At 46.1% G+C, this 22,239-nt stretch overlaps 2 protein-coding genes across 5 annotated transcripts in view; both read right to left on the bottom strand.

Moving 5' to 3' along the window:
* Positions 1–2,292, bottom strand: part of LOC106584032 (ribonucleoprotein PTB-binding 2) — a 72,484-nt gene extending 70,192 nt beyond the window's left edge. For all 4 annotated transcript variants that reach the window (XM_014168823.2, XM_014168824.2, XM_014168825.2 and 1 more), the window contains exon 1: positions 2,012–2,292. In XM_014168823.2, coding sequence (XP_014024298.1) covers positions 2,012–2,260 — 249 coding nt within the window. In that variant the 5' untranslated portion in view covers positions 2,261–2,292. The remainder of the gene's footprint in view (positions 1–2,011) is intronic.
* Positions 2,293–6,044: 3,752 nt separating this feature from the next.
* The window catches only part of LOC106584031 (VWFA and cache domain-containing protein 1), a 79,981-nt gene continuing 63,786 nt past the window's right edge, over positions 6,045–22,239 (bottom strand). The window contains exons 13-26 of the mRNA XM_014168821.2: positions 21,160–21,328; positions 20,612–20,754; positions 19,968–20,149; positions 18,716–18,826; positions 17,989–18,111; positions 16,781–16,997; positions 16,311–16,471; positions 16,007–16,093; positions 13,028–13,144; positions 12,358–12,509; positions 11,791–11,952; positions 11,335–11,412; positions 10,474–10,575; positions 6,045–8,689 (exon numbers count right to left, since the gene is read on the bottom strand). Of these exons, the coding sequence (XP_014024296.1) occupies positions 8,448–8,689; positions 10,474–10,575; positions 11,335–11,412; positions 11,791–11,952; positions 12,358–12,509; positions 13,028–13,144; positions 16,007–16,093; positions 16,311–16,471; positions 16,781–16,997; positions 17,989–18,111; positions 18,716–18,826; positions 19,968–20,149; positions 20,612–20,754; positions 21,160–21,328 (2,046 nt within the window). The 3' untranslated portion in view covers positions 6,045–8,447. The remainder of the gene's footprint in view (positions 8,690–10,473; positions 10,576–11,334; positions 11,413–11,790; positions 11,953–12,357; positions 12,510–13,027; positions 13,145–16,006; positions 16,094–16,310; positions 16,472–16,780; positions 16,998–17,988; positions 18,112–18,715; positions 18,827–19,967; positions 20,150–20,611; positions 20,755–21,159; positions 21,329–22,239) is intronic.

Below are 22,239 nucleotides of genomic sequence, written 5' to 3'. Positions count from 1 at the left end.
AACCCAACAAATTGGGTGTTAGGATTACCCAAACATGGGTTAATTTAACCATCAGTTAAATCTTTTTTACTCTCATGCTGGGTTGACCTAGCAGCTGGGTCTTAATGTAATACTTAGGTTATTTTCAGGAGGCGTGGCTTATTAGGGGCAGGCCTTTCAGCTAGATCTTATTGGCCACCGGTGAGAGTAAATGCCATTCCTGTTCATCATGTTAAGTTCACCTACTGCAGATTGACATTTCTTTTTTTCTTTTTTTGCATTTTACACATTGTTCTATAATATTAACATTATTTATTACATATTATAATACGGTATTATTGTATCCCAACAATGGGATTTACATAGGCTTTTAGGGTACTCATGCACTTCTGTAAGCCTCAATGAAGATGAAGCTACAAAAATGTAAATGTTCCACTTTAACATGTGATAACTATACAACAGAACAGAAGAACAGGAATGACATTTACTCTCATGGGTGGCTAAAAATAACTATCTGAAAGCCACACCCCTACTAAACTATGGCTCTGCTCTTCTGATCTGACACGCTGGGTCATATCTCAATAACCCAGCACCAATAACCCAGCATCCAGCATCAATTACCCAGCAGTTTTTAAAGAAAATAACTCAGCTAAGTGACCCAACGCCTGCAACCCAGCAGCTAGGTCAACCAAACAACCCAGCATTTTTTAGAGTGTAATAATGTGGAAACCACATCTTTCTCTCTCTGTCTCACCTGCTTGGCTCTCTGTGTGTGTCTCTGGCTTTATAGTGTTTCTCATACTGTTTCATTGGCTCCTCCAGCAGCTCTGGGCTCTGTGTGTGTTGGTTCTTCCTGGTTGTCTCTCTGCCCTGGCACCCTGCCTGCCTCTGGCTGGGAAATGTTAGCTAGCTGCTACAGTCTGGAGGAACTCACAATCAGCCTCTAGTTTATTACGTATACCCCAAGACCATACTGACTGAATGGAACTGTATTATAGCCTACCCACCATAATACAAGCAGTTACAGAAATGGGATATTACATTGGGAATTCTCAAGTTCATGAAAACAAATTCCAATCCTGATTTGATCAATATATCTAGGCCTATATGTTTGTGCAGAATTTAAGTGTATTGTTAGAACAGGGCTATTAGTAGGCTATAGCCTAAACATCCCTTGACTGTGCAGGGAATGAATAGCAACACATTTTCCCACCTGCTGAATTCAAATAAGTCTATTGTCCTACTATACACTTAATGTTAAATGTTTATAATATCTTAATAAAATATTATAAGCGTTCAATAATTTTCAAACAAATGTTTGATGTGCAAATACGTACGACGTTCAACGGACATTTGTATTTGCACAGCAAATATTTCTCTACTTAGAGAATGCCATGTTGTAGAGTTTTGATTGTCATTTCGCAACATCAAAAACGACTCACGCATATCGTGCAAATAAATAGGCTCCTATCAAGTCTATGTCCGCGCTGTTAGGCTGAATAAAAAATTGCAAACCATTTATATTGGCTTCACTTCTATTTGTTAAATTGTAGCCTAAACTACGGCAGGAGTTATCGCTAGTGGCAAATATGTGGGTGCATCGGTCACATTGTAGAAATGATTAACAAACTTGAGGCAACCGTGGTCTGTTTGATATAATTCCTCGCTGCATGTTAACCACAAAAAAAAAAAATAACGCGCATGGAGCGCGGCCGTCTTTAAATGCCTTTCAGAATTTACATTGTAGAGCCTTTCTAGGAATTAGCCTGCTAAAAATGCTTCCGTTTGCATATGAATATGATCATTCCTGATCGCATAGCCTAGACAAGACTCGCAGCGAAATTAACGGTTCTCTTAAACCGTTAAAGTTTATTATGTTCGTTTTTCTGCAAATAAACTACAACTAAGTATAGCAAAGTATTGCGTAAGAGCACGCCCGAAATCATTTTTGACTTTGAGAGAGACACAAAACATTAGCCTAGCCTACAAAAAGCCAACGTCACTCCATCTGTCAAAATAGAGAATAGCGCACCTGGTTGGTTGTATCTTGTGGCAGGTTTTTAATTAGGATTTTCCTCCTGTTGCTCAGCTCGTGGCGAGTTTTCTCCAGCCTCTTCTCAATTTCCTCCGGTTCCAAATCGGGTAAGTCTCGGAGACTGGTCCCCTCGGAACAGGCGTCCTCATCCTGACGGATCTCCAGGCGGTCAGAATCCAGGAAAGGTGCATTTTCATGGTTTAAAGAGTGAACGCTCGGCGGCTGGATGGAGGAAGCTGCCGCCATCTTGAGTAGCTGTGAAAGAAAGTGAGTGGAGGCAGCGGTAGGTGAGCTATGAAACCATGGAGAATATTTTATCGCCATCCTGTGGTAGACTATACCCTATGGCTAATTAACTAAATGTTACATGTCAATAAGCACATCATAGAGAGGGTATAGCAATACAGAGAAGGGGAAACGAATCTACAGGTTGCATAATTCATTTTATGATAAAGCATAATGCATGCATATACTCTTTAAAATAAACATTGCTCAAATATATACTGAACACAAATATACACTCAACATGAGACAATTTCAATGATTTTACAGAGTTACAGTTCATATATGGAAATCAGTCAATTTAAATAAATGAATTAGGCCCAAATCTATGGATTTCACATGACTGGGCAGGGGCGCAGACATGTGTGGGCTTGGGAGGGCATAGGCCCACCCACCTGGGACAAGTTGGACCTACTGCCAAATTCTCTAAAACGACGGAGGCGGCCTATGGTAGAGAAATTAACATTAAATTCTCTGACAACAGCTCTGGTGGACATTCCGGCAGTGAGCATGCCAATTGCACTCTCCCTCAAAACTTGAGACATTTGTGGCATTGTGTTCATTACAAGGTGCATCTGTGTAATGATCATGCAGTTTAATCAGCTTCTTGATACCTGTCAGGTGGAAGGATTATCTTGGCAAAGTAGAAATGCTCACTAACAGGGATGTAAATAAATGTTTGCACAAAATTAGAGAGAAATAAGCTTTTTGTGCGTATGGAAAATGTTGGGGATCTTTTATTTCAGCTCATGAAACATGGGACCAACACTTTACATGTTGCATTTATATTTTTGTCCAGTATACATTGCAATGTAGGATAAAAGCCTCAGGCAATACTTTATTTAGCCTATAAATAAGAAATAAATAGGCCTAAAATTAAACCAGGAAGTGGAAAAAGGAATACCATGTCCCCCTGCTGTGCAGATTATAAACATGAATGGCCAGGACCTTTCTCTCAGTCAGCCAAAGTCAGTCAATCCTTTTCCTGTGGGTGGAGGCTGTGACTGAGTCAGACTGAGCAGTAAATGGCAGCTTTCCTTCAGGACCCTCACAATGTCCAATGGCCATGTATATGTGTGTGTCAGTGTGCACCTCAAATCCAAATTTACACATTGCAACCCACTTAGGAAATATTTACAGCACAATTATGTTTATAAAACAGGATGACAAAAAATAATCATCCAAAATAGATATGCTCCTTTTTGGCAGCAATATATGTAGGGCTATACGCACTGTCACAATTAAGGGATGGAAGAATCCTGCACTCAACTGGTAAATTAAATGACAGGCTTTAGACTGAAGCGGAACTATACCTCATTTATGCATAAATACAGTAAATCAAACTAACCCACCTAATGTCTGACGGGAGGGTGAGTGGAATAATAGGCCTATTCCAGGGATACAGGCTATAACAAGAGGGCTTAAATGAGAGCACTCTCTAAACTGTACTGTATGTGTGCCTACCTGCAGAATGACGTCTCAATATACTGACAAATTGGAAGACGTGAATCACTGAGAACAGTGTTCTCTCTGAAATGATGGTCGGTGATGCTTGTCACTAACAAGATGCTGGACAGCCATGATTCATTCAAAGCAGTGATAAACAACAGAAACTCCCCTCACGAGAACAATTAATTCATCTATTTTTCTTTCTCTCTCTCATTTAGACATGCACGCACACACAATCTCCCCTCATCCTAAACTCATCAAAGTCTGTCCCTGTGTTCACCAATGCGAATCAGAGATTCTTTGCACATGTAAAAGGCAAGGCAGGCAACCCAACTACATAGGTACAATGATACAAATGGGGATGGGGGTGCTGGGTTGAACTGCTATGAGAATGATTCACAGCTCCACTGAGTGGGAGTATGAGAAGACATGAGGAGATTTCAGTGCTTGTTGGGACCTGTGAGTGGGTGTCAGCGAGTGACTGAGCGGGCAAAGCGGGTACCTGGGAGGCATGTATAAGTGATGTAGGCGGACAGAACCTTGAACCCTGAAAGGCTGTGAGCGAGGAGCTGTGTGTGTGTGTGTGTGTGTGTGTGTGTGTGTGTGTGTGTGTGTGTGTGTGTGTGTGTGTGTGTGTGTGTGTTGTGTGTGGAAGAGGAACGGTTATCTCAATTTGCGATCCAGAAGAAGACGAAAAATACTTATTTGTAGACCTATCCATTTCATCCATTTACATGCTCATTGGACATTCCTTGCTTTTAATCCACGACACTGGATGGTTGTCCTCACCATACATTTGCACATATCTGGGCTTGAAGAACAGAAAATCACAGATTTCAACAAGATCACGGAATGGATTATGCATGAGCAGGACCACAGTCCGCTCTCATCTACTCAACGCCCTTCAACACAACTTTCCCTATGTTCCCTGATGTTACAATTAGTAACGGGATCAGCCTCAACCGTCGGTCCTAAACCACATAGATTAATAGAAGGAGCAGGAAGCAAATAAGTATAGGCCTACTTCAGAATATTCTGGCCTGTTTGTTCATGTGTACAATACGCTTACTCCCAAGTTGGCTGGGAACGCCTTGGGTGCACCCAGAATGGAATAATGGCCTGAGGAAAGTTGGAGAACAGTGAGAGTGCTCTAATTCCCCGAGCAGATCCCTGGCAGAGAGAGGGAGAAGGAGTGAGACAGAGTGGAGCTCCTCTCTTCTCCCTGATGGCCCTGGCCCAGCCTTTAGCACTGCAGAACTATAGCTGGTCCACTTCCCTGCCCTGCTACCCATGGTCATTAAGGAAAAACCTTCACCATGTCCTTCTCTGCATCTGAAGGAGAAACTTTGTTTAGAAATATGGAGAGACCTGGTTACATAGAGGACAGACTGGATGCCACTTGAGCATTCACCCATTATTCATAACTGATGAATTATGCATGTCCTCCTCAACCTCTCTACATTCATATACCTATACATTATACTTTGATATTTAAAAAAATAACAAACAGGCCTTGGCCAAAAAGTTAACTGCAACTTTACCAGCAATTCGATGCTCTCGGGCAACAATGCATAGCTTTTCCCCCCACCATGGCCTACTGCTAGCTAAAACACACCGTCCGGGATTGAAGAGCCATTTTGTCTCGTACCTTTCAGTTGACCTAAATTACCTTCCCAACCCAATCTAGTTGGACTAGTAACTGAAAGGTTGCTAGGTTGAATCCCCGAGCTGACAAGGTAAAAATCTGCCGTTCTGCCCCTGAACAAGGCAGTTAACCCACTGTTCCTAGGCCGTCATTGTAAATAAGAATGTGTTCTTAACTGACTTGCCTAGTTAAATAAAGGTTAAAGAAAAAAATGTTTTATCCAACAATAAATAAGTGTTGGTGACACAGCAATTTGGACCGGACACTGGGGATGAGGCTGGATGGAGGAGTAGACCATCTCCATCAGTTAGTCCTACTGTATCTGTACTGGCAGACATGACGTGGTGCCCCACTGACGGACCTAAGAACCTGATCCAGTCGTACAATATGTCACGTTGGAGGCCTGCCATGTTGTTCTGTGATTGTGTCTGCCATGGATGGTGTTTAAGGTGTCATGTTATTGCTGAACTAAGAGGAACACTGTCTAAACTAAAATGACTAATGTTGAATTGAATAGAGTAGTACATTATGGTACACAGTGAATGAAATATTGAGGCAGTACATGGTACACAGTGAATGAAATATTGAGGCAGTACATGGTACACAGTGAACTGTAGCATAGTAAATGGACAACACATTGAAAGAGGCAAGGGGTTTAAAATTGACTTTTTTTTAATCACATTCACATTGCAATAAATCTCCATATTATAACTATATATGTTACACTGGAAAAAAGGAATGATATACACACATTGAAGTTCCTTCAGTACATTAATACGATTCATAGCGTTCGGTATAAACAAAATTATACTTGCTTACAACAGCTGGTAAATACTGTTAATGCTCTCTCCTGTTGAAAATGTTATTACTACAACGGAACTAAAAAAAAAAAACGAGTGTAAAAACAGAATTATTCGCAACACTACTCAGTAAATGTAGCTCCTGTTTATCCAGAATCAAACCCACTTCTGCTTTGGTACCATCCTGAGTAGGAAATATGCAGACGATACAAAATCAGGGGGTACATTCACCAGAGCCGTCTAGTGTTAGGAGTGACATCCTGTGCTACGATTTCAGTGGTGGTAGTTAAGAAGAGGACAGTAGCTGCTAAGTGTGACTAAAACAAATGACTGCTTTTAACTACATTGAGAGGAGAGTACCACAACATCCCATAATGTCAGCTTTAGGGTCAGGCGACATTGGGGTCAATTCTATTTCAGGAAGTAACCGGATAAAACATTTCCAATCTAAATTAAATTGACCCATAACCTGGTCTGGAACTAATTCAACTCAACGAACAGGGAGAAAGTTCCAATGCAGTCTTAAAATGAAATCTCTTCCTGTCAATTGATATCGTCTTCCGTGACATTTGGACCCTACGTGTAATAAAAATGAGGCTTTTAAAGACGATTGCTCTCCAACTTAAGTGTGTAAAATACCACAATGTCAGTCTGTTTTCCATCCAATATGGACCTAAAGAAAGGTAGACCTAATAACATCGGAATCGCAGAGTAGTCAGATCGATACCATGTGCTGAAAAACAGCAAAAATAAACTCAAATATCTGAGCGTCATTTTGAGCACACAATATTTCATTTTCAACATAGACATATGGAGTGTAACAACACATTAATAGCTATTTGTGATATTTATTTTAACATATGTACACTTTTATACTTGTTCGTTCGGGGGAAAAAAACAGACATTCTTTACCCAAACTAAATGAATACCATAATGACTTGATTTGGAACAGTTAAACCATGAATCGCATGACTGAAAAAAGCACAGTCATCGGGGGAAACAAAACATGTAATGGATGCCTTCAATGGAAATGCTCTGACCACTTTCCTACAATCAGACCAAACACACGCACAAGCAGAGTGTACACACACACACACACAATGACTGTAGCACAAGCAGAGTGTACAGAAGACTGTTTTTATTAATTGACCACAAAAGGAACATAAAAATGGATGCAGCCACAACAGCTCTCGCACACGCACACACACACACACACACACACACCTCTGTTCAACACTAATAGGTTCCACTCAGGCATAGAGACAGAGAGAGCCATCGCTTGGTCCACCAGGTCCAGATGCCAGTGTGAGGTCCGAAGACAGACCAACCAATTCCACCAAGCCTCATTATACCTTTCTTTTCAGGCAGATAACAGGGCACCAAAGCATGGACACTGTACTTCCTGTGTCTGAGTCATTCTGCCAGGGTCCTTGCATGCCCTTTCCTTATTCAGTCATACAGCAGCCCCAGTGACTGATGGTAGGCCAGGTGATCGGAGTACGACACATCTAGTTCAGACAAGTGGGTGGGTTTCTCAATGTCTTCTATTTAGCTCGTCCAGTCATCACAAAGAGTTTATATCTTCACAACGATTTCTGAATCTCAACTGAAAATAATCAAAACGATAGTGTGTCAGATATGTGCTGAATAACCACTTCCTCTTCGTCGATGCATCCTCGACAGAAAGCGAGGGAAGTGTGCCGCGGAGGCTCTCTGTGGTCCATGATCAGCCACTCTGGTTACCTTAGCGACCAGTCCTTTCAGTTCAGCTCCAGCCACGCGGTCAGTCTCTACTCTGATCCATCTCAAATCCGGTTCAATAAATAGTAGAAAAATAATCCTTTATTTCTTCCTTTTTTTTATTGTTGTCTTCTTAAACATAGGAGATCCTTTCTTTACACTTTTAAACAAGTTCAGACCCTTTTAGAATAAGGCCAGCAGCTGCATCTCATCCCCACCACCCCCCATGTTCTGAGCGGAGCTCTGCTGGGCTACAGAGGCTAGTGTTCCTCCTACAGTGTATGATCTTCCAAGGAAACTTCCAGCAGAGGGGGTGGGGGGTGGGGGTCTGGCCTATTCTCTCTCAGCCCACCTCCCCTCACCTTGGCTGGGCCCAGTGGGAGCCTGGAGGTGATGGTAGTGGTAGCGTTGCATGTCAGGGGCCCCACCAGTGTAGCGAGGCGTAGCCAGGCGAGGAAGAGGGCCGGTCGGGGGTGGAGGAGAGCCAAGGCCCGGGGGAGGGGAATGGGGTTTAGGATCAGCACTCTGCGTCCACACTGTGCACGGTGACGGCCGCCTGCAGGCGGTGCGTGTGGAGCGGGTGGTGGTAAGGGGGGTGGCGGTACGGGTGGAACTTGTGGCTGAGCAGCGCCGCCGTCTGAGGGGGCGTGTCCAGGTCCAGGTCGTCGTCGTGGTTACCCACGTCCACGCCGGCCGACAGGGGGTCGTTGTTGCAGGGAGGGTTCTCGCTGTCCTCTTGAGGACTCATGGTGCTGTAGCCTGATGTGACAAACACAGGAACACACGTGTTACTACACATTCAATTCACATACATACATACATACATACATACATACATACATACATACATACATACATAGACAAGGACACAGAAGCACAGTGATGTGTCCCAAACTTGGATGCCTTGCCATTGCTTCTCTGCCTCTTACTGTAATCTGAACAGCGTACTACGACAGAGGGTAGAAACGTCTGAAGAAAATAAGCACGACTTTACACACCAGAGTATACTTAAAGCGATCTATAATTACAGTCTAGGGAACACAATTCTTAGCCATCACGCCTCATTAATTACATCCGTGTGAAATCTCAATCGTTGTAGGAATCTCTGGAGAAAGAGAGCTGTACGCGCAGCGAGTGGTGCGCGTTGCACGTGGGGTGGTTTGAAGGGGCGAGCTAAGGGAAAGTGTGTGCCCCCGCAGTGGAGGGGAAGAGCGAGCATTCAAGATGGGGGAAAATAAAATCGCCTACACGTTTGAATCAATCCCTCCATCTTCAACGCCTCGATCTATTCCTCCATCCATCCCCCCCCCCCATCTCTCCTCTGAATCCCTGCAGATTATTGGCATTGCAACATCGTACATCTCATCTCTGCCTCTGAAACTGCCAAACGCCCAGCAGCCTTCAGGCCCTTTAGACTCAGAAGAGAAAACGTCAACTCTGAGAAAACACTAGAACTGTTGAAAGAAGAGAAATCTGCTGAGTGTAGTGGAAGGTAGATCGGAGTGGATGACGGGTTTAGGAGTGGGCAATGGTAGGCATCTATCGGGATCTATCTAAGCGAAACAGAGAGGTACTGATATAGACTTGCTAGCAGAGCTTCTGAATGGGATTTGGGCTATCGAAATGTTCTCTGAAAACAGTCAGAGGGAACTTCAAAAGGATCCGGGGGAGAGGAAAGATACCGACTTCAGTGGCGCTGCCTTATAGCTCCTCTCTCCTACCCACAACTCCTGCCACCTCCTGATGACAAGTCATTTCAGACAGTGCTACTGCTGTTGTCTTTTGTCGTCGGTTTTTTTCCCCCCAGAGTAGCACAGGGTGTGAGAATACAGAGACCGGGACTAAAACAGGATGTGAAAAGGTCAGGAGTGATGTAATAACTTACACAAAGACATAATACATAGAGAGAGGCTGAATTACTAATACCCATAGCAGGAGGTCTGTTTGCCTGCAGGCTGTTAGACAACATCCTTGACCCCGAACAAACACCAAATGCTCCTCCAATTCCCTGGCGTGTGTACCAACAGATACCAGCTCAGTATTTCCACACACACACACACAGTGTTAAAATGTGTGAGTGTTAAAATGTGTGAGTGTTAAAATGTGTGAGTGTTAAAATGGTGAGTGAGTGAGTGAGTGAGTGAGTGAGTTCAGCGTGTACAGAGACCCTTCAGCTGTGTGAGAGCGTGGACTGTGGGAGGACATCTTCGACTGAGCCGAGGAAAAACAACTTTTTAACACTTTGCCGTTTGCCCTGAAGCACTTCCACCCCCTTTCTTACACACTCTCTCCATTTCTCAACTGCCTCGCCTTCACTTCTCCCTCCTTCACTTCCCTCTCTGATCAGTGGTTACACAACCGGCGCTGCCTCGAAAGAGACTCGTCTCCAGAGGAGAAGCGAGGGAACAACAAAGGCAGCATGTGCTATCTGTTATGTGGGTTTCCAGAGTTACACCACTCTTCTCCCTGTTTAACCAGAAATGTGTGTGATTTTAAGGGGAGTACAGTGCCCCGTTTCCTCTGTGGTCATCTTGTGGTCTTACCGTGGTCACTCTCCGTCCCTGACCGTCCCCAGTACCTCCTCCTGCGTTCAGGGCTGTGGGTGTGTCTCTCGATCACCGCCGCGATGAACCGGGTGTTACTGACTGGAAGACGAGGAACAACAAGACAACAATCCAGGTCAACTCAAGGGCAAAGGTTAGCGAACACAAGGTCAAATCAAGTTAGAGGTGCAATATTTATTAGCTGTTCAGCGGTCATTTCGAGCGAGAAACTAATCAAGGATTGTGCCTTTAACGAGTGCACCAAGAGTTGCTTTCAGGATTGCAACGGCTCACAACCTTACAGAACACTTTTATTATTAATGGAACCCATTGGTGAAGTAAAGCACACCGAGTGCACAAAACATTAGGACATAAACTGACCAGGTGAAAGCCATGATCCCTTATTGAGGTCACTTGCAAAATCCACTTCAAAATCAGTGTAGATGAAGGGGAGGAGACAGGTTAAAGAATGATTTCTAAGCCTTGAGACAAATGCAACACGGATTGTGTGCCATTCAGAGGGTGAATGGGCAAGAAAAAAGATTTAAGTGCCTTTGAACGAGGTATGGTAGTAGGTGCCAGGCGCCTGTCAAAAACTGCAATGCTGCTGGGTTTTTCACACTCAACAGTTACCCGTGTGTATCAAGAATGGTCCACCACCCAAAGGACATCCAGCCAACTTGACAACTGTGGGAAGCATTGGAGTCAACATGGGCCAGCATCCCTACGGAACTCTTTCGACACCTTGTCGAGTTCACGCCCCGACGAATTGAAGCTGTTCCGAGGGCCAAAGGGGGTGCAACTCAATATTAGGAAGGCGTTCCTAACGTTCTGTCCCCTCAGTGTATATGGCGTACTTACTGATCCCCCTGTCTTCATGGCTGTCCTCGTCTCTCTCGTCTCTCTCATTATCCAGGTTAGACATCCTGACGGACATCTCTGTAGGGAGGAGGGAGAGAGCGATGGATTCTCTTTAGCCAGTGTTAATAATGAGTAATACTACCATTAAGAAGAGGCTCTACGTTGCGGCGTCTAGAAAGGTCAGCCGTTCACTTTACATCATTCCCACGGCAGCCGTAGCAGCTTTCTCTAGCAACACTAAGACCTAAGACACTCAGACAACATTGGAGCAATAACTGTCTTCGAGTTGGGAGTACATTCATTGCAGACTTAGACAAATCACAAAGTGGTCTTGAATGTCAATAACATTTCCTATGCGTGAGACTTGAATCAAACCTAAATCAAAAAGGCGACTAGCTGCATTTACATAGTCAGTTTCTGGGTGACGGTCATCCTAAGTATGTCACGGTGTCTTACCCTGTGCAGCCAGAGGGGACATGTGTTGATGTGAGCGTCGGTGGATCTGGTGTCTGTAGGCGTAGACAGCCAACACGAGCACCATGATACAGCCCATAATACCCCCGGCAACCGGCCCAACCGGGGCACTCTTCATCATGTTCAGAGACACTACCTCTTCATCTGGAGGGGAGAGGGAGGGAGGGGGGGGGAAGGGTTACATTATATCTATAACAGGAGAAAACTCAACGGACCGATTGTCGGTCTGCACAGTACGGGCCGTTCATTCGCCGTTCACTTGCTGTCAGCGTGGTGCGTTATAGGGACCACCCGCCATGTCCGCCCATTTCTACATGTAGAATAGGTTTTCAAATGACCTCCGGCGCTTTGTTCAGAGGTGCCAAGTACTATAGGCTGAAAGACGCTCAACAACTCTACCGGTGTGTCCGAGCCTTAAAGTTACCGAAATATTATTCTTGGAGGATTATCACAGAGCTGTGTGAAGTCAAACATCATTCCACAAAGTCTATCCCACTAGCTCATTCTGTTTGCATGACCTCGTGACAGCAAGGTTGTGTGTAAACTCACCCAGCATCCCCATGCCGTCCATGTAAGGGCTCTTGGCCCCCACGATGCCCCCGAAGCACTCTTTCTGCAGGGCACAGTAAGGCTTGTCCAGGTGGGTCTTCCCATCACTGTCCACCATGCACCACTCACAGTCCAGCACGCCAAAACAGTCACTGAGGATCACAGAGTAAAGGTCAGAGTTAATAAAGTCTATGATGTGCAAGGGATTTCCTTCACAGTTAATCTCAGCAAATCTATTTTTGGAAATGAATTGTAATCTGAAACGTTGCTCTTCTAAAATCAGCGTCACTACATGATTTAATCCATCTATGTACCGACAGATGACAGAAGGTGAGGCCTAAATGAAAGACTTTATTCTCCGGTACAGTATTTCCTCCCCCTGCCGTTCCCCCAGGTTGGTGATGTGGGCTGTAATGGGTCACACTTCCTTTGGGATAGTCCATCGGTAGATGTTCTACAATACGGTCATACTATCAACAGACTATATGTTGATAAGCAACTGCTTGCTAAGGTTAGGGTTAGGTTTAAGGTAAGGTTTAAAAAAATAAGGGCTAGGGTAAAGGTTAAGTTTAGGATTAGTAGATCGTTAGTTGAAACGTTACGGATGGTCTGTAGAGCATCTACAGATGGACTACCCAAATAGAGTGTTAAACCCCTCCGTGTGCTCTACCTGCTGGTGAAGCGCTGGCTGCAGCGGGTGTTGATACACTGGGGCAGGGTGTCCTGCAGACTGGAGTCCATCACCGTCAGAGACAGGGGCTCCTGGTGCACCTCGCAGCTGGGGTTCCTAAAGAACAACCACACGTGGTCAGACCACACGGTCGCAGGCCAGAAACGTACGGCCGGCGACCACGCGGTCAAACAGCGGCAATTACAAGCCAGATAATGAGAGCCACCTGGCACCGGCAGTCAAGCTAAGGAAGTCGAGAAACGGCGTGGTCAAAACAGTTCAATCCGTGAACGGAAACGACAAAAAGGGATAATGGACGGTTCAATGATCATTTAGGTTACAGCTTTCAACGGCTCAACTGAGGGAGAAACTAGCATTATAGAGCGAAGGTCAAAAGAGGGAACACGACACATGAATGCCGGACTGTCCGCAGAACGACAGCTTTGTGGATGATCTCGACTACGCACCCCCTCTGTCCACCACACATTCCTCCATTTCTTTTCCCAAAAAAAGCCCCCGCCAGCCAGATGTAGAGTATGTCAGTGGAATGATGCAGACACAGTGAAATGGTTGCCTGAAGACTGGCGTCTCGGTGTGTGTATTACATTTAGTCATATAACAGATGCTTAACAGTGCCTCCGGGAAAGTATTCAGACCCCTTGACTTTCCCCACTGTTTGTTACGTTACAGCCTTATTCTAAAAATGGATTAAATATTCTTTTTTTTCCAGCAAAATACACACAATATACCATAATGACAAAGTGAAAACAGGAATTACCTTATTTACTTATGTATTCAGACCCTTCGCAATGAGACTCGAAATTGAGCTCTGGTGCATCCTGTTTCCATTGATCATCCTTGAGATGTTTCTGCAACTTGATTGGAATCTGGCCTCCAGAGAGGCGCATCGGTCGAAGGCACTGTATCGCAGTGCTTGCTTCGTTCCCAGGCTGTGTAACAGCCGGCTGTGACCGGGAGACCGATGAGGCGGTGCACAATTGGTCCAGTGTCGTCCGGGTTAGGGGTTTGGCCGGCCGGGATTTCCTTATCCCATCGTGCTCTAGCGACTCCTTGTGGCGGGCCGGACGCCTGCAAGCTGACCCCGTTTGCCAGTTGCATGGCGTTTCCTTTCGACACATTGGGGCGGCTGGCTTCCGGGTTAAGCGAGCAGTGTGTCAAGACGGAGTGCGGCTTGGCAGGTTTGTGTTTCGGAGGACGTATGGCTCTCGACCATCGCCTCTCCCGAGTCCATATGGGAGTTGCAGCGATGGGACAAGACTAACTACCAATTGGATATCAAGAAATTGGGGAGAAAAAAAAGGGTAAAAGTACAACAAAAAAATAATCCTTGATTGGAGTCCACCTGTGGTAAATGCAATTGGTTGGACATGATTTGGAAAGGCACACACCTGTCTATATAAGGTCCCACAGTTGACAGTACATGTGAGAGCAAAAACCAAGCCATGAGGTCGAAGGAATTGTCCGTAGAGCTCAGAGACAGGATTGTGTCAAGGCACAGATCTGTGGAAGGGGGCCAAAAAAAAAATGCTGCAGCATTGAAGGTCCCCAAGAACAGTGGCCTCCATCATTCTTAGATGGAAGAAGTTTAGAACCACCAAGACTCTTCTTAGAGCTGGCCGCACGGCCAAACTGAGCAATCGGGGGAGAAGGGCCTTGGTCAGGGAGATGACCAAGAACCCGATGGTCACACGGACAGAGCTCTAGAGTTCCTCTGTGGAGATGGAAGAATCTTTCAGAAGGACAACCACCTTTGCAGCACTCCACCAATCAGGCCTTTATGGTAGAGTGGCCAGACGGAAGCCTCTCCTCAATAAAAGGCACAACAGCCCGCTTGGAGTTTGTCAAAAGGCACCTAAAGGACTCAGACCATGAGAAACAACTTCCTCTGTTCTGATGAAACTGAAATGTAACTCTTTGGCCTGAATGCCAAGCGTCACGTCTGGAAGAAACCTGGCACCATCCCTATGGTGAAGCATGGTGGTGGTGGTGGCATCATGCTGTGGGGATGTTTTTCACCGGCAGGGACTGGGAGACTAGTCAGGATCGAGGCAAAGATTAACGGCGCAAAGTACAGAGATCCTTGATGAACACCTGCTCCAGGGTGCTCAGGTCCCCATCCAACCTGACAGAGCTTGAGAGGATCTGCAGAGAGGAATGGGAGAAACTCCCCAAATACAGGTGTGCCAAGCATATAGCGTCATACCAAAGAAGACCCGAGGCTGTAATCACTTCCAAAGGTCTTTCAACAAAGCACTGAGTAAAGGGTCTGAATACTTATGTAAATGGGATATTAAATATATATATTTTTTTATATACATTTCCCCAAAAAATGTAAAACCTGTTTTTGGCTTGTCATTTTGGGGTATCGTGTGTAGATTGATGAGGGGAATATGTTTTTTAATAAAGCTGTAAACGTAACAAAATGTCGAAAAAGTCAAGGGGTCTGAATACTTTCCGAATGTACCGTATATACAGAACAACGTACAGTTAAGTGCATCCATCTTAAGATAGCTAGGTGAGATAACCACATATCACCGTCACTGCAAGCACATTTTTCCTCAGTAAAAGTAGTTATCAGCAAAGTCAGTGCAAGCAGGAAAAGACAAGGGTCCATGCTATCTGGGATCCTTGGAATATCCTTACCCCATTGAAGTTGACATGTAAAATGGTCAGGGGAAATGGTTAGGTAAGGGTTTAGGGTAGGGACGTCCCAAGGACCCAGGATAGCACTGACCAAAATACAATTGTTTTTTGGAGAGAGAGACACTCTGAAGGGGTAGGTTTTCAGATGTTTTCGGATGGGTCCTGACATTAGGGGGAAGCTTGTTCCACCATTGGGGTACCTGAGCAATCATCACAGCTATTTGATTATTATGACAAACAGACATGCAGGACTGTAACTGTTGTTGATGGTAGGCTACTTAATACAGAACCATAATTATGGATCCTAGCACTCACCTGTTTTCAGCATAGCTAAGGTTGCCAGTACATTCATTGACCTCCAGGGGGCACTCACATGGACACTCGCACTCATTCTGCTCCATCCTGCAGCAAAAGTCATACACACTTAAAAATGTTTTCAAAAATAATTACATTATCTACAGAGATGATTAAAAAAAAACAATAGTTTAAATAATGTAACGCACACTATTTAACCCTGTTCATACAACTGTTTACACAGATAAATCACTCATTTAGTAATAAGAAAGCCATCGCAGCTCATCTCCTCTGCAACTCTGTGTGTTCTGTGACCGTGTCTGACCTGTGACAGTTGAGACAGAGGCGGTCCACGGTGCTGCAGGCACAGAAAGCCAGCGAATCGCACGTCTCGTTGACGATGCCAGCGAAAGCGTTGGTCCCTGGGATACGGGTCAGACGGTACTTGGAGCAGTGGCTCCCGTGGACAAGGTTTGTCAGGTCACCCTGAGTAAAGGCGATGGATACAGTGAGAGAAAGAAGATGTGCTACTATACTATGGTTTATCAAATGGCTCTTACTAGGAAAGCACCAAGGGTCTACAGTATTTTGCTGCTCTTCTGAGTAAGCAACAGTGAGGCTGCTATATTATTTCCCACCACTTGGTGGGGCTATGATACTGATAAATATTACACACGTTAGACTAAACAGCCCGGACAAAGTGGTGCATCTATCTAGCAGTCGAATTGGGCACGCACTCTCTCGTTTGTGTCGCAACCTAATCTCAGTGACCGCATCGTAACCCATCCAACTTACAATGATACTGCTGTTGAACTTGTAGAAGCGCTGGACTGTACGATCACTGAAGCTGTTGCAGAGGTTCTTCTTGACAAAGTTGGGGTGGTTCAAGATGTCGTTGGCCACCAGCGGTTCCTTATGGGTGATGTGCTGCTGTTCGGCGGGGGCGTGGCCTTTAGGGTCGATGAGGGTGGGGTGGGCCACCAGGTAACCCCTGTCCTCCATGATGAAACACCTAAACACACACAGAGAGAGAGAGACTCCAGGTCAAGTACCATTCCTTTTACTGAACAGTCCAATGAATTTGACTTAATGCCCTTGAGCCAAAAAACGTGAACACATGCCCACTGAAACCCATCTGACTTCAACACAATAGAACCCAGAGCTCAGAGTGGAAGGCAGAGAGAGCAGTGTTAAATCAGAAGAGAGAGGGGTGGTAGAGAGAGAACAGTGTTAAGTCAGAAGAGAGAGGGGGGGGGTGTTCCGAGGGAGAGAGAGCAGGGTCTGGGGGTAAAAGAGCGCCACATGAGCCAGACTCCAGCTCAGCTCATTCTATTGTCCTCCTGAGCCCCATATTACCCCATCCTGCCTGAGCCAAACACAAATCAACCCCAACCAAGTCCCTCTGAGCCCTAAATTACCCCATATTGCCTGATCCAAACCCATTCAACCCCAGCCAGACCCCAGTCCTCTTACCCTGGGTTAATCCTGTTAAACATGAACCACTGAACACCAAGACTCTCGGAGAGAGAGAGAGAGGGGTAGAGAAAGAGGGAGGATGGGGGGAGAGAGAGGGAGGGAGAAGGAGAGCGAGGCGGGGAGGGAAAGGAAAGAAGGGAGAGGGAAAGAGACTGGAAAGAGAATGAGAGAGGGAGAGAATGCAGCAGCAGCATCTAACGTAACAGGATGTCTCTGGAATGCAATTATAATCAGCTTATCTCCTTTTGTCTCCATTTCTCCCTCTCCGCCTCTTCTAACCAGCACAGAGTTTATTTCTGGACCACAACAGAGAACTTCCGCCAGTCTCTTCATATGGTTTCTCCCACTGAGCAGAGGGCATGCTGGGATCCTGCCGAACTAAGTAACTGTGCCATTCGAATCAGATTCGCTTGATTCAGAGTCTTTAAAAAACACAAACACCAGTGGGTCATCCCTCAGCAACCCTATCAGGCATATCCGCAAACCTTTAACGACGGGAGAGAAGGAGCCCTCAAAGAATGACGTACCGGATCTTGTTGCCCTTGTCCTGATTGCAGATGGGTAGCAGGTCCAGCAGAACCTTGTACAAGTAACGCAGGGTGAAGTCTATGCCCATCACGGCTACCGCATACCCTGAGGCCATCTGAGAACTGCACCGAGAGACCGGAGAGGAGAGAACAATTATTAAAAAAAGCTACACATTTCATATTCTCTACCTACCTTCCCTGCTTGTGGATGCAAACCTACCCCCCCCCCAAACCAGTGAAGGCTGCTGAGTGGAGGACGGCTCACGATGTGTCTGGGACGGTGCGAATGTGTTTGATACCATTCCACCTATTCCGCCCCTAGCCATTACCGTGAGCCCGGCCTCCCCAATTAAGGTGATGCCAACCTCCTGTGCCCCCAAACACGTGCTCACGCGCACACACACACGCCTACACACAAACACACACTGAGCCTGCATTATCAGAGCTGTGTGTGTGTGTGTGCCTTAAAGATAAACAGAATATAAATACACATCTTAATATGCAGCCTGTGTTAGCATTACAGTTGCCTGCGATCGCCTCCAGTCTACAGCCTCCACTGAGATTACACAGTAACTACACTACACATGCAGATGAACGGATAAAACTTCAGTCTCTGGCAGCCATTTCACACTGCGTCTTTATGCGCAGGTCACTTGTACTGCTTGAAATGCCGACGTGCTATTTTCACCGTATCGTGTAATTCTTTCAAGGGCCCAAAACAAAGTACCTTGAGGCGTGGATGGTGTGGCTGATGGTGACCACGTAGCCAGCCCCGCCCACATCCAGGTAAGGCCCAGTGAAGGTGATGAGGCCTGGGTTGGCTACAGCGTGCTGGTACCTGTATGGGTCAAAGGTCAGTGAAGGTGATGAGGCCGGGGTTGGCTACAGCGTGCTGGTACCTGTATGGGTCAAAGGTCAGTGAAGGTGATGAGGCCGGGGTTGGCTACAGCGTGCTGGTACCTGTATGGGTCAAAGGTCAGTGAAGGTGATGAGGACTGGGTTGGCTACAGCATGCTGGTACCTGTATGGGTCAAAGGTCAGTGAAGGTGATGAGGACTGGGTTGGCTACAGCGTGCTGGTACCTGTATGGGTCAAAGGTCAGTGAAGGTGATGAGGACTGGGTTGGCTACAGCGTGCTGGTACCTGTATGGGTCAAAGGTCAGTGAAGGTGATGAGGCCTGGGTTGGCTACAGCGTGCTGGTACCTGTATGGGTCAAAGGTCAGTGAAGGTGATGAGGCCGGGGTTGGCTACAGCATGCTGGTACCTGTATGGGTCAAAGGTCAGTGAAGGTGATGAGGCCGGGGTTGGCTACAGCGTGCTGGTACCTGTATGGGTCAAAGGTCAGTGAAGGTGATGAGGCCTGGGTTGGCTACAGCGTGCTGGTACCTGTATGGGTCAAAGGTCAGTGAAGGTGATGAGGACTGGGTTGGCTACAGCGTGCTGGTACCTGTATGGGTCAAAGGTCAGTGAAGGTGATGAGGCCTGGGTTGGCTACAGCGTGCTGGTACCTGTATGGGTCAAAGGTCAGTTAAGGTGATGAGGCCTGGGTTGGCTACAGCGTGCTGGTGCCTGTATGGGTCAAAGGTCAGTTAAGGAGGTTGGCGGGCAGGGTCAGGGCAAAACAAACAAGTTGATGCGACATGCTAATTCCACGACGATACATGGTGGGTACCGTACTAACTAAAGACGGGGGAAAATAAAGAGGGGAAGAAAAGTTGACTGACAAACATTCCTACCGGAACATTCCAGGGTGACAATATATAAACGGCCTGCTCTACAACTGCCGTGCAAAATGAAAAGTGTCACGCAGGGTTTCAGTAGATTCAAACTTTTCCATACAAATTCAATCATTCTAACTGAAAACAGAGAAAGTTATGTGCTAAGTCGGGCCAAAACACTGTGCAGTAGGACATAACTTTCTATCCCTCTCTAGGAGTCTGGAACTATTTCAAAGCAGCCCCCCCTAAATAAACCTCACCATTGTCTCCGGGTTGGGTCGAAGGCTTTGTCCATTAGCGAGCCGGGGTAAATCCGCAGCACCCCATTGGGCGTTGCTATGTAACGGCGCACAATGTAGCAGTTGAGGCTACTCATCTCCATGAGTGTCATCCATTCATCTGTGACGTGACTGGTCGCCATCACCTCGTTCCTGACCGACGACTGCAGGGGGGACAAAGAGGGACATGGCAGGGTTTCGTTTAGATGGGCCTGGGAAGAGGAGAGGAGCCGAGCTCTCTCTTTAAGCCCAGCTCAGGATCTCAGATACTCTCCCCCCCCCTCACCCTTCACCAAGAGTCTCTCCCCCACCCCGTACAGAGAGGGGCTGAGAACGCTATGCACATGCCAAAAACATGGAGCTTTTCTCCAGCTTCTCCTTAAAGACACAGAAGGAAGTGTAAGAAAGAGACTTGGGCGGCAGTTCATTTCCTTTCTTTTGGTGGCTTTCGCTAGTGTGCGTTGGCTCACGAGTCTTTCAGGAAGATGACTGTTTGATGGCGTCTCGATACTGACGCCGCATCTCTCTACGACGGTCCCTACTGTTAAACGACTAGCATATTGACAGGAACTTTACTGTTTCCCCCATTTACCAATACCTTTACATAACTTGGTGTGTGTGTGTACCTTAAGGCCAGGGTTGGCTATGAGGCGTGTGTTGTCACTGAGGTAGGCTGTGTAGTGTTCCACCATGCGTTTGGTCTCTGGCTGACTGAGGTGCTCGTAGGGAGAGGAGAAACTCCCTGCAGACAGCATCACCGTAGGGCTCTCTGAGAGACACACACAGAGAGAGAGAGACACAGAGAGAGAGAGAGACACAGAGAGAGAGAGAGACACACAGAGAGAGAGAGAGACACACAGAGAGAGAGAGACACACAGAGAGAGAGAGACACACAGAGAGAGAGAGACACACAGAGAGAGACACACACAGAGAGAGAGACACACACAGAGAGAGAGACACACACAGAGAGAGAGACACACACAGAGAGAGAGACACACACAGAGAGAGAGAGACAAAAATGAATAACGACTTACAGTTCTACAAACATAGCAAGCTCTGAGACAAAGAACACTAAAAACGGCCCCCGGCATCGTCTTTCAAACGCAACCTCTGCCTCTAGCCTGGGTTCCTCTGCCCCGGTCATCGACTGTACGGCCTTAGCTTTGGTTCTTACCGACGGTGGCCAGCTGTTTGAAGTGCAGACAGGAGGAGGGTTGTCCCAGCAGGTCTAGGCGGTGATAGAGCAGCTTGGAGCTGGGAGCAGTGTTCAGGTTCTTCAGGTGTTTCACTGGGATCTCTGGCTGGACGTACACTATGCACAGGATGAACGATGTGTCCTGGACCTGGGGAGAGGAGCGGAAGGGGTTTGTGTGTTAACGGGGCCATCCCTGGTGCACAGACACAGCAGTATAATATAGACACTGGGTGGGACGGAGAGTGGTGGAGGGAGAACAGGATGGCCGTTTTATGTAGGAGCTTCGACTTAGAATAGAGATGTACAGAGCAGAGGCACAGCTTGGTAGTCTAGTGGTTAGAGCGTTGGGCCACTAACCGGTAGGTTGCTGGATCGAATCCCCGAGCTGACAAGGTATAAATCTGTGTTTCTGCCCCTGAACAAGGCAGTTAACCCACCGTTCCCCGGCCGCCATTGTAAATAAGAACTTGTTCTTAACTGACTTGCCTAGTTAAATAAAAAATTAAAATTAAAATACATATATTTTCCTATGAGATTTGTACAATCCATTGATAAGATACGACTGATCCGAACTTGTGGTTTAGAAACTCCAGAACTCAGTGACATTACACTCCTACTCCTGTCCGGTTTCTCCTCAAGTGTGTTTACCGTCAGACGTCACCTAACTTTGATCAAGGTTTTATGCTCTATAATTCGTTTTTTCCTTTTCATTGTCAGTATCATTTTTTTCCCGGCATTCTGGCGCCCTTAACATCCATAACGGTTGTGGACGTGACGGATCACATCTTAGCTTCAGAAGCTTGTGCCTTCACCACATTTTGTGTGCTTGTTCTGAGATGTATTCCTCGTACTTTTACTGAAGCAATTGTTGATCTCTTGAAAATGATGTGTTCTAGCTAAGATTCTCTTGGAAATATACACTGAAATGCATCTCTCATATACGGCACTGTTTTCTTTAGATGGAAAGAGAAGTGTTTCTGTAAGTAGTCCGAGTGTCGTTTTAAAATCCAGTGTCCAGAAAAGTGGATCGGCAGTATAGGCACATGTATATCGTTGCAT

The sequence above is a fragment of the Salmo salar genome, chromosome ssa23 (assembly GCF_905237065.1).
Source record: "Salmo salar chromosome ssa23, Ssal_v3.1, whole genome shotgun sequence".
NCBI classification, from domain to species: Eukaryota; Metazoa; Chordata; class Actinopteri; order Salmoniformes; family Salmonidae; genus Salmo; species Salmo salar.
Note: the sequence above shows the minus strand (reverse complement) of the source record. Positions and strands in the feature narration are given on the sequence as shown.